Source organism: Sander lucioperca, chromosome 5 (assembly GCF_008315115.2).
Source record: "Sander lucioperca isolate FBNREF2018 chromosome 5, SLUC_FBN_1.2, whole genome shotgun sequence".
In the NCBI taxonomy this organism is placed as follows: Eukaryota; Metazoa; Chordata; class Actinopteri; order Perciformes; family Percidae; genus Sander; species Sander lucioperca.
The window spans coordinates 14,292,165-14,304,105 of record NC_050177.1 but is presented as its reverse complement, the minus strand read 5'-3'; the positions used below and the strand labels follow the sequence as shown (position 1 = coordinate 14,304,105).

At 43.7% G+C, this 11,941-nt stretch overlaps 1 protein-coding gene across 4 annotated transcripts; it reads left to right on the top strand.

Annotated features, from left to right (window-relative positions):
- Positions 1-205: 205 nt before the first annotated feature.
- LOC116057157 (integrin-linked kinase-associated serine/threonine phosphatase) lies at positions 206-11,437 on the top strand. Of its 4 annotated transcripts, none has more exons than XM_031309571.2 (10): positions 206-534; positions 1,772-1,930; positions 2,057-2,174; positions 3,809-3,916; positions 6,337-6,438; positions 7,500-7,587; positions 8,892-9,028; positions 10,536-10,655; positions 10,941-11,022; positions 11,122-11,437. In XM_031309571.2, exons 1-10 carry the CDS (start codon positions 492-494, stop codon positions 11,290-11,292), a joined length of 1,128 nt encoding a protein of 375 aa, XP_031165431.1. In that variant the 5' UTR covers positions 206-491; the 3' UTR covers positions 11,293-11,437. The 4 variants fall into 4 exon arrangements, with proteins under 4 accessions (XP_031165431.1, XP_031165432.1, XP_031165429.1 ...); XM_031309572.2 differs by having other exon boundaries at positions 1,772-1,939; positions 3,809-3,915; positions 6,354-6,438; XM_031309569.2 differs by having other exon boundaries at positions 1,772-1,939.
- Positions 11,438-11,941: the final 504 nt, after the last annotated feature.

Here is an 11,941-nt window from a genome sequence, read left to right as displayed (position 1 = left end):
TACCGCCATTGCACACACTCTACCTTAGCACCTTATCATGGTCACTGCATCACATGGTCAGTCCATACCAGACCTTTGTAATCACTTCACAAATTGTTAACTTTAAATTTCTGCGAGTGATTTTTTGATTTTGATGATAACATTTCCCTCGGGATGAATAAAGTATCTAGCTATAATCTAGTAGGGACTTTTATTTTGAAGGTTGTGACCGGACGTTGTCTTTAACGTTGTGGCTAACTTGTTGTTAGGTGTTCGAGCTAAAGCTGCATTTCACTCTGGAGCTAATGGTCAACGTTTCTGCGTCAGAAACAAATGAAGGCGTTAACCGGCGGACTGTTGGGAGAAGTTAACCTAATTTAATGAAAGGTTTTACATAGTTTAACTGAGTCTGTTATCCTACGAACAGACACGGAGCCAGACAGCTAGCTAGGCTAGTTAGCTTGGCTGGCTAACAGACACCTGAGCTAGCTAGCTAATCAATATTAAGCAGAATGGATCTTTTCGACGACCTGCCAGAACCGACGCAAACCTCCGGTGAGTCTGGGTCAATTCACGGTTAAATAAATGCGATAGATGAGGTCTGAAGAGCACCATTAACGTTACTAGTAACGCCAGTTACACCAGTAACTGTCATTCCCTGCAGTATCAGTTGAAGTACAGTATGTAAACAGTACAGAAGAACAGTTCATGGTACTTGTACTGTACTTGAGTATTTCCATTTCCTGCTAATACTCCACTAACGTGGCATCTCAGAGGGAAATATTGTACTATTTACTGCACTAACCCTTTAAGAGCAATTTAAGACATAAGTTAACAGCAGCAGTGGCAGCAAAAACTGTCCTGTCCTGTTAGTAGTGTCCTGACTCCAGAGGAGTGTCCTGGGACAGTCAGACACAGGACAGTGTTTAGGAGTCACAGGACAGTGTTTAGGAGTCACAGGACAGTGTACAGGACAGTGTCTAACTGTCCCGGGACACTCCTCAGGACACTACTAACAAGATAGGACAGTTTTTGCTGTCACTGCTTCTCTAAGTTAACGTAAAAGTGACAGTGGTGTGACTAGTAGCAGCAAAGTCTAGTATTATTTAAACAGTGTAGACCAGAATAATATATAGTGATTAAACAATGATACTGTTTGTCTGTATTAGTATAGCAACATTATAGAAATGCAATACAGTAGCCTATATAATGTTATAAAGCAGTATAACATATTAACACAACATAAGATACATCATAACATAAGGTGAGATGTAGTAATACAAATAATGAATCAAAATATAGTACTGTGGTAGTAGGCAATAACAACCTTCAACACGCCTAATGTATATATGTACACAGAGATGTGAAGACAATGTAGTAACATTAAATGAAAGTAGTATTTAAAGTGTACCAGTGACAGATTCTTATTTGTTGAAACTTGATTGACGTCCCTGTTACAGTGTGCGGATTCAAAGTAACGGAGAAAATGGGAAAGTTAAACATAATCAGCATTAGTGTGGTTGAACAAGTATTGGAGGCGTTGTATAATTGTACTCAGTACTGTACTTCCGCCTGAAGGCAGCGTCGGAGCGTAAACTGCGTTTTCTGATAAACCCAGTGTCGCCTGAAGGCAGCGTCGGAGCGTAAACTGCGTTTTCTGATAAACCCAGTGTCGTCTGAAGGCAGCGTCGGAGCGTAAACTGCGTTTTCTGATAAACCCAGTGTCTCTGCCATGAAGCTTTTTGTCCCTCGTCGAACTCATCACCCCGAGTGTGTTTGGATTCTTCCTCAGGTCCGGTTCCAGCAGAGCTCACAGCTCGACCACAGGCCACCAAAGAAGAAGAAGAGGAGGAGGCGGCGGTGGAGAAAAGGTTGAAACGAAAACGAGAAGACGCGGAGTGCCACGCCGATCACAAAGAGGAGCGAGGGGGGGAGGAGGTCAAGAAAGTTTGTAAAGAAGGTCTTCAGCTCTTCCACCACAATGTTTGTTTGCCTTTTCTCCTCTAATTAAAGCTCTGATTAGGACGTGTGTCCCCGTGGCGCTGATGACTGACATGTGTCCCGTGTCTTCGTCCAGGCCTCCCCGTGCTGAAAGGCTACGTGGCGGCGAGGCGCGGCGAGCGCGAGGAGATGCAGGACGCTCACGTTCTGCTGCCGGACATGAGCGTCTGTCTGTCGGCTCTGCCGGGACAAGTGTAAGTCCTCCGACCCGCCACCGTCCAACAGAACAGAATAGAACAGAATAGAACAGAATAGAACAGAACAGAATAGAACAGAATAGAATGAATAGAACAGAACAGAATAGAATAGAACAGAATAGAACAGAACAGAACAGAATAGAACAGAATAGAATAGAACAGAATAGAACAGAATAGAATAGAATAGAACAGAATAGAATAGAATAGAACAGAATAGAACAGAATAGAACAGAACAGAATAGAATAGAACAGAATAGAATAGAACAGAATAGAATAGAACAGAACAGAATAGAACAGAATAGAACAGAATAGAACAGAATAGAATAGAACAGAATAGAACAGAACAGAATAGAATAGAACAGAATAGAATAGAATAGAATAGAACAGAATAGAATAGAATAGAACAGAATAGAACAGAACAGAATAGAATAGAACAGAACAGAATAGAATAGAACAGAATAGAATAGAATAGAACAGAATAGAATAGAATGCCTTAAGTGTCACTATACACATGTACAGTGAGATTAAAAGCAACTCCTTTTCCAGTGCCAACTTGTACGTAAAATAAATATAACAACGTGGAATAAAATAAGCAATATACAGGGTTCATCATACGTTTTGAAAAAACCTGGAAATGTTTTGGAATTTGACAAAATGCAAATTCCAGGCCTGGAAAGGTTTTGGAAACATTAAAAGACCCAGAAAGTTTTGGAAAAGTCATGGAATTTTTTTTTTAACAGCATAATAATGTGTGATTAATAAATGTATTTCACGTCGTATATTTCACGCCATATTACGAATCCCTCTATGAACCACATAAATTGTCATTCATTTTATTGTTAAACCTCTGAGGGTAAACTTTAACACAGATTTTTATTCTTATTGTATAAAGTCGACTGACATTTTCAGCAATACATAGTCATGGAAATTTGCCGAAAAGTCATGGTTAAAATGCGTATGAACCCTGAATATAAGGGGCTAAGGTGCCCAGTTCTGAGACGCTATATACGTACATATAAAAAAAAAAAAAAAGAAGAAAACATGGTTTTATATGCAGTGTGGGTTATTGCACATTATTTGAATATTGCCCAATAGTGGTGATCATATTCAATGAGTAATATATATTGGACAATGAGAGTAAGGATATTGCACAGTATACAGATATTGCACAGTATACAGATATTGCACAGTATACAGATATTGCACAGTATACAGATATTGCACAGTATACAGATATTGTATATTGCACAGTATACAGATATTGCACAGTATACAGATATTGCATATTGCACAGTATACAGATATTGCACAGTATACAGATATTGTATATTGCACAGTATACAGATATTGCACAGTATACAGATATTGCATATTGCACAGTATACAGATATTGCACAGTATACAGATATTGCATATTGCACAGTATACAGATATTGCACAGTATTGGAATTGCACAGTATTATCAATAGTATTAAATATTAAATATTGCACACAGTAGGTGGGTAGAAGAAAGATCCCGGGGGGAGGGGGGGGGGGTTAAACTGTGAAGTCAGTGCATGTGTGAGTTCAGAGTGGTTATGGCAGGAAGTCATCGGCAGAGCTCTCTCTGATTGGTCCGTCGTGTCCCGCAGGTCTTGTGTCTCGTACTTCGCCGTGTTCGACGGTCACGCCGGAGCTCGAGCCTCCCGATTCGCCGCAGAGCATCTACACCACAACCTGGCCAAGAAGTTCCCCGTCGGTGAGTTTTAAAGGGACAGTTTGGGATTCTTTTTTTAATTCTTTTTATTCCTTTCAACAACAACAACTCCAAAAATAGCAGTAGCAGCGACAGTAACGAGAGATTAGCACACTTAAAAACAAAGCCCAGAATAGTAAAATACATACAGGAATATAGAAATAAGGACTGACTCATGTTTTCCAAAGTTATCGGTTGTTCACACCAGAGATGTTCACAAGTCATTTTTTGCAAATCCAAGTCTAGTCTCAAGTCTCTGGCCATCTGATCTGTCCCTAACACTGTATTGTTAAATCTTATGAATTCATAGCACGTCCTGTAGCTGTCACATCATATGGATACAACTACAAAGATACAATGTGCCAGTTCCCAGCATTAGCACAAGACTGCGATGGTTAGCTTATTACCTATGATGATATGTGCTAAATGTAACGTCTCTTTCACTCAAAAAAAATGTCGAAGTGGAAATCAAGAGAATAGCGGCAGCGCCACACCAGTTACAGAACAACATGCATCTCAGTGTCAGGCCAAATTACGCACAATAAGTATTTTGAACTCACTGATGTAATGCCATTTATTTTCTAAGTGTTAGTACGCTCAGTGAAACTGAGTCCAGCGCGAGGGAGACCCGACTCAGAGGAGGAGAGGTTAGTGAGGCCAGCGTCTCCATGGCAGCTGATCTCCTGCACCACGCATGGATGAAATAATGAAATAGTAAATAGGACTACAGTAACAGAAATATGTGCAGAATTAAGACAGTCAAGACGGCCCAGTGTTTGGTGGACCGGGTACACCTTGTTCACTTAATAGCCTACAAATCATCCACAGGATCAATTACGCATCACATGAGTTAGCCCCCCCGACACAGCGTTTGTTCCTGGGGAGATGGATCCGTGCGTCCCGCCTCCTGTGCGCCATGGATGTCTGAGCGTCAGCAACTACTAACTATAAAGATACAACGTGCCTGTTCCCAGTATTAGCACAACACTTTGCGATGGTTAGCTTGTTACCTGTGACGATATATGATAAATGTAACGTCTCTTTCACATTAGTGTGTGAGTGACTGACCTATTTGGATGTGTTTTGAGACGCCTGATGAAGTTCCACGTTGTTGATCCGGCATCATTTATCTTGGTGCCACACACCTTGCATGTAGCTGTTGGCGTACTGCCACTGTTTACCAAGTTATTGAAAGCAAAACTAATGACAAAAGGCACAACTCCAGGAGGATTTGGTGTCACCATCTGCAATGCATTTTTTGACGGCGCATGCGTTACGTTGCACATTATGGCAAAGGGCAGGGGACATACAGCTCGTCATACGTTTCCCCGTATATGCGCCAATAAAAGAAAATAGAAATACATTAATACATTTAGATTTTAAAAAGCAATAATTGTATGAAAACAGGTTGTTGACGAGTCTCGAAGCTCGAGTCCGAGTCAAGTCTGAAGTCTTTTGGGTCGAGTCCGAGTCAAGTCTGAAGTCAGCTGTTTGTGCGACTTAAGTGTGACTCAAGTCCGAGTCTCAGACTCGAGTCCCCATCTCTGGTTCACACTCAGGACGCAGCGCCTGATTACGGGGATTCATTAGTTGACAGTTTGTGATTTTTAAAATGAGTTCTATATGTTTTTGTTTGAGACCGGTTAAGGGTTTTGTAACGTGTGATGGCTCAAAGTGGAACACCACTCATTGCAACGATCAGAATCAGAAATAGAAATAGATGCATTGCCAGGTAAGTAGCACATACTAGGAATTAGCTTTGGTCGATGGTACATACGTCAGAACAATAATATAAAATAGCAGAAAACTGAAAAAGAATTTACAACAAAAACAAAACGGAGCGCGTCAAATCACCGAAGCGCCCGAGGTCTGCCCCATCTATAACAGTCTCATATTGTACAAAGTCTTGTTTTATTATAAAGCAGGTCGAGGTGCTATTATAAATAATATGAAAGTATCAAAACGTTCAATCCACAGAGGAATGCGCCGGTCCTTTGTTCAACATTATTTATCACAAGTTATATCGTTATCAAGATGTTGAACAATGTTACCGCATATCTCCCCCATATCGTGCAGTGAATCCAGGTATATTCAGAGACAGTATGGACATTACAGCATGTTAACATGTTCGATCAGAAACTCTAATCACTAGTATGAACCTGAAAGTAAGCATAACATGGGACCTGTAAACATTTAGTTTATAATATTTTGATTTTAAATGTGATTTTGCACGTTTGTTATATGGAGATATATATCAATACTGGAAACCTATCCATAGTCATTCAAACCATGCGCACGTGCAGGTGTTCTGTTGTGAAAGTAGTATTACTTTTTCTTTGTTCATGTCTTTAAATTGAATGCATTTAAATTTCAAAACGTGTGCAGGTATACTGTGTTTTGAAGACAGACTGATTAAAAAAACGTGTCGACACTGTCAACAGAGAACGTGGACAAGCTGATGAAGAAATGTCTCCTGGACACGTTCCGGCAGACCGATGAAGACTTTCTGAGGAAAGCTTCCAGCCAGTAAGTCCACAGAGAAAACCCCGCAGCTGGGAACCAGTCGCTCCTGTTTGTGTGGATGCACTTTTTGTCTGCTGTGGAGATGTAGCCCGTAGGGGCAGAAGGTTGGTGGTTCGATCCCTGGCCCTGCAGTCCTATGTCTAAGGGCTCCTGACACACTGCCTGCGTGACACGAGCCGCGCCGAAAACACATGCATGCTAGAAATAGGACCGAGGCCTATTCTTTTTTGGGCTTTTCCGCCTTTTAATTTTGACAGGACAGCTAGGTGAGAAAGGGGAGAGAGAGGGGGAAGACATGCAGGAAATCGTCACAGGTCGGATTTGAACCCTGGACCTCTGCGTCAAGGCATATACCGCTCAGTATATGTGCGCCTGCTCTACCCACTGACCCAACCCGGCCACTCAACGCCTATTTTTCACGCGGCACGCAAGCGTGTTGGAAGCGTTTTTCAGGCAAAATAGAATACAAAAAGATGTCTATATGTCATTTTGACACGAATACATTTAATAAATGACATTTTGATGTTTGAAAGTCTCTAGGTTCTGACATAAATGCAGATATAAATGTAATTTTAAAAAATAATGATTGATTTTCAAATACTGCACCTGTCAGTACAGAACCAAATATTCTGTAGCCTATTTTGCCGTCAATACTGCCGACGTTGCCTTTGCTGTAATCAAATAAAGTTGAAGAACAGGCTATTATTTCATTTTATCAATGGGAAACATGCATGTGTACGGACAAGGCTAGCAGAAAACGCCAAGCAGCCGCCACGTAACTGACGCTCAACATAAACGGCACGGTCACACCACGCAGGCAGTGTGCAGGAGGCCTCAGTGTCATTGGGCAAGACACTGAACCCCGAATCGCTCCCGATACTGCGCCATCGGTGTGTGAATGTGTGTGAACGGTGAATGGTTCCTGTACTCTGTAAACATGCTGTGAGTAGTCGTTAAGACTAGAAAAGCGCTATAAACATCCAGTCCATTTCCATTTCCATTCCATGTAGCCTCCGTCAGTCTGATGCGTTTGGTCTCCTCTGTCTCTCTGTGTTGCGGAACAGGAAACCGGCGTGGAAGGACGGCTCCACGGCCACCTGCGTGCTGGTGGTGGACGACATGGTGTACGTGGCCAATCTGGGAGACAGCAGGGTACACGGGGGTTTAAACACTTTCTGTTAGGGTTTAGTAGAGTTAGCTGTCGTGTTAGCAGAGTTAGCTGTCGTGTTAGTAGAGTTAGCTGTCGTGTTAGTAGAGTTAGCTGTCGTGTTAGCAGAGTTAGCTGTCTTGTTAGTAGAGTTAGCTGTCGTGTTAGTAGAGTTAGCTGTCGTGTTAGTAGAGTTAGCTGTTGGTGATTTTCTTTCCAAAAGTCTTCTTCTGTCTCTCTCTCTCTCTCTCTCTCTCTCTCTGTCTCTCTCTCTCTCTCTCTCTCTCTCTCTCTCTCTCTCTCTCCCTCTCTCTCTCTCTGTCTCTCTCGCTCTCTCTCTCTCTCTCGCTCTCTCTCTCTCTCTCTCTCTCTGTCTCTCTCGCTCTCTCTCTCTCTCTCTCTGTCCCTCTCTCTCTCTCTGTCTCTCTCGCTCTCTCTCTCTCTCTCTCTCCCTCTCTCTCTCTCTGTCTCTCTCCCTCTCTCTCTCTCTCTCTCTCTGTCTCTCTCCCTCTCTCTCTCTCTCTCTCTCTGTCTCTCTCGCTCTCTCTCTCTCTCCCTCTCTCTCTCTCTCTCTCTCCCTCTCTCTCTCTCTGTCTCTCTCCCTCTCTCTCTCTCTGTCTCTCTCGCTCTCTCTCTCTCTCTCTCTCTCTCTCTCTCTCTCTCTCTGTCTCTCTGTCTCAGTTTACTAGTTAGCACCGTCTACCAGCCAAATGCTGGTCAAACATGGAAGTGGCTGGAAGATTTGCTTCACCCACCGGCCAAAAAAAACCAACGGTAATCTATCGAGTGGCTGCTCAAATTTGGACATTCACTAGACATTTGGCGGGTGGACAAAAAGTTAATTTTGAACCCTGCTTGTTGGAGCCATTACACCTCTTAGTTTAGTTTTGTTTATATACCACGTTGGTTATGCTAATTCATCTGCAGTTTTAGCTTTGAGCACTGGGTGGAGCATTGCCTCTGGGAAGGCAACAGCCAGGGATACACAGGTGTGTGGCTAGAAACCAAATGAAATGGACTGTATTGCTCGTGCTATGGTGAGCAGGCCGTCAGGAAAATGAATGGGTCGCAGCACCGGAATGTAGACAGATTGTGGACATTTGATTATTGGCACGCAGAACAAGCAAGCTCTCCCCTGGCCCCACCTCATTGGCCTGATGTAGGAGATGGTAAAATACTCTTACTCTGCTTTCAGTTCTTCAGCAGACACTTTTCTAACAGAGTTTATCTGACGGACATTGTCCCTAAAAGCGCTGTAGATAGACCTGAGCAGGACATGACGTGTGTGTGTGTGTGTGTGTGTCTCCAGGCGGTGCTGTGTCGGATGGAGGCGACCGGAGGAGCAGACGGACAGAGGAGGTCGCTGACTCTCAATCTGAGTAAAGAACACAACCCGACCATCTACGAGGAGAGGATGAGGATCCAGAGAGCAGGAGGCACCGTCAGGTACACCGCCTGCCAAAAAAAGCTGGTTGAGATAAGGAGATAAGAAAGATAAGGTTGTTGAATATCGCAATAACAATATTACTTGCGATAAATAGACATATATTAAATTGTGCTCAGTTCAGCATTTCTGCTGCTTTCAGTATTCTGCTAAAATACAACCGATTGCTTGTTGAATTTAACACTAATAAAAGGAAATCATTTCTAACATTCTTTTATTAAACAAATTGAACATTTAAAAGAGTATAAAAGGCACCCCTGAAAAAGAATGACAGTTTCAATTTTTGTGTGCAGTTTTCTCTTGATATTTTCTTTCAACTAACAAAAAAATCTCTCTGTCTTTCGCGATATGTCGCAGCCTTTTGTGATGTGTATATTGCGCTAGTTAATATTGCGATGACGATAAAAAAACAATATATTGTGCAGCCCTACGTCACGCCCCAGGTGTGAAACGGCCTTAACTATGCAGCAGTAACAGCCATTCTCCACTGCACGTGTCTCCTGTTGTCCTCGGGTCAAATTTGACCTGTTTTCAAAGTTTCTATGTCAGAAACATGGCTTTCTTTTCAACTAAATTTCCCAAAAACGACATGGATGGTTCCATCAGCTAATTGATGATCACTACTTTTATGGTCTACCCGGGAGAAAATCTCTGATCATCCATAAACATATGTTTCTCTGACCTCAACTATTAGTCAAGATAATTCCTAATGGCTGCTTATTTTACTCAATAATAAGGCGTAATTTCATGTAAATGAGATTTATTCACCATCAGTTCCATAAAGAAGTGTAAAACTAGTGGTAATAAGTTATGAAGTTGGCCAAAAAGATGTAAGAGAGCAGAGAGCCGCTTCACGCACGCTTCTGGGATGCGCCGTGGCGCGACCGGTGGAATATCAAACATTGACTTGAATGGCAGCGATTGCTCGCGGGGCACGCTACGCGCCCGGAAAGCGGCGCAGACGCGCCCGGTGGAAATTGCAGGTAGCGTGTAGGATCACGTCTAAAGGCTGTCGTAATTACTTAAGCCGATCGAGTCCAAAGTGACGTCTTCAAATGTCTTGTTTTTGTCTGATCAACAGTCCAAAACTCAGATATTCAGTTCACTGCGCTATCAATACAAACAAATATTCATAGTTCAGAAGCAGGAATTGGAGAATAAATGGCCGTTTTTTTTGCCATAATGTCTTCAGCAATTACTGGATTATACAAACAGTAGTCTCACAAAAACTCTCTGGGTTGTTTGCATTTCTTTAAACCAATCACGATGGTCTTGGCCGGCGCTGAGCTCCTGACACGGCCCACGGTGGCTCTGCTGAATCAACTCGCCAATTTCAGCGTGTCGCGCGGCGGTTGTTTTCGCTGTTTCCCGTAGCGGAGGGATTTTGAGATGTCAGCCTTTATCCCGCCAGCGTACTTCCGTTGCACCAGACTAAACAAACTGTGTGTGTGTGTGTGTGTGTGTGTGTGTGTGTGTGTGTGTGTGTGTGTGTGCGTGTGCGTGTTGCAGGGACGGCAGGGTGCTGGGTGTCCTTGAGGTGTCCCGGTCTATCGGAGACGGCCAGTACAAACGCATCGGCGTCATCTCGTCCCCCGACGTGAGGAGGTTGCAGCTCACGGCCAATGACAGGCAAGAACAGAACCACAGACGGCCACTGCTGATTGGTTACGCTCATGTCTGCACAGTGCATACGAAGCTATGGCTGGTTAGCTTAGCATAAAGACTGTAAACAGGGGAAACTAGCTAGCCTGTAGTCCACCTACCAGCTCCTCTACAGCTCACTGACTCTCTGTCTCTCTCTGTCTCTCTCTCTCCCCCCCTCCCTTATCTCTCTCTCTCTCCTCTCTGTCTCTCTCTGTCTCTCTCTCTCCCCCCCTCCCTTATCTCTCTCTCTCTCTCTCTCTCTCTCTGTAGGTTCATCATCCTGGCCTGTGACGGTTTGTTCAAAGTGTTTTCTGCTGATGAAGCCGTTAAATTCGTCCTCAACGTCCTGCAGGTTTCTCTCTCTCTCTCTCTACTTAATGCAGTTGTGTTCACACCCAGTTTTCTGTGCAACGAGGTCACTTTTTGTCTTTGATCGCACTTTCGGTTTCAGTCCCCCCCGTCCCCCCTGCAGGAGGGGAGCGCGGAGCAGCGGCCGCGGCCGACGGAGGAGGAGGAGGAGGAGGTGAGGTTTGAAGCTGCCTGCCAACAGCTGGCCAGCGAGGCGGTGAGGCGGGGCTGTGCCGACAACGTCACTGTGATCCTGCTTTCAATTGGCTTCTGAACACACGCGCGCACACACACACACACACACACACACACACACACACACACACACACACACACACATCTCACTGATCTCCTCGTTGTCTCTTGTGTTTTCCAATAAAACCGTTCTCTTTATCTGGGCTGTAAAAGAGATTTAATGATCCGAGTGTTTGTCTCTTCATTCACATCTGTAAACGGTGTTTTAAGCCCCCAACGTCGTCTTCCAGGCAGCGCTGCATGGAAGGCACTAGGGTTAGGGTTAAGGGTTAGGGTTAGGTGCCTTGAAGTCGACGGTGGGGGCTTAAAACCCCATCGCGCTCCGTAAACGGTCACATCATTCAAATGTGGGTTTCTTCCAAAGTCAGTCTTTTTAGGACAAAGTTCTACGTATGCGGGGCGCCTGGTTAAGCGTGCGCCCCATGTACAAAGGCTCAGTCCTTGCCGCTGCGGCCGCAGGTTTCCTGTGTAACAAATGCCTAAAATGCCCCCAAACAGTTCTATAAAACCAAAATAAAGTGTTTCAAAAATCCTCTCAGATCAGCTGGTAAATGCATCGTCACACAGCTGAAAACAGCTGTTTTTCTGACACCGTAAAAGGTTTTAGAGATCCGTGGTTCTCACAGGACAGCGTCGCTACAATGATGATTTTATAGACCATGATGCAT

Excerpts from the sequence above, each read along its gene's own strand:
- LOC116057157 (XM_031309569.2), top strand. The coding sequence starts at position 492 with ATGGATCTTTTCGACGACCTGCCAGAACCGACGCAAACCTCCG. Across the intron at positions 535-1,771 it reads AGAACCGACGCAAACCTCCG|GTCCGGTTCCAGCAGAGCTC; the intron begins GTGAGTCTGGGT and ends ATTCTTCCTCAG. Across the intron at positions 1,940-2,056 it reads CAAGAAAGTTTGTAAAGAAG|GCCTCCCCGTGCTGAAAGGC; the intron begins GTCTTCAGCTCT and ends GTCTTCGTCCAG.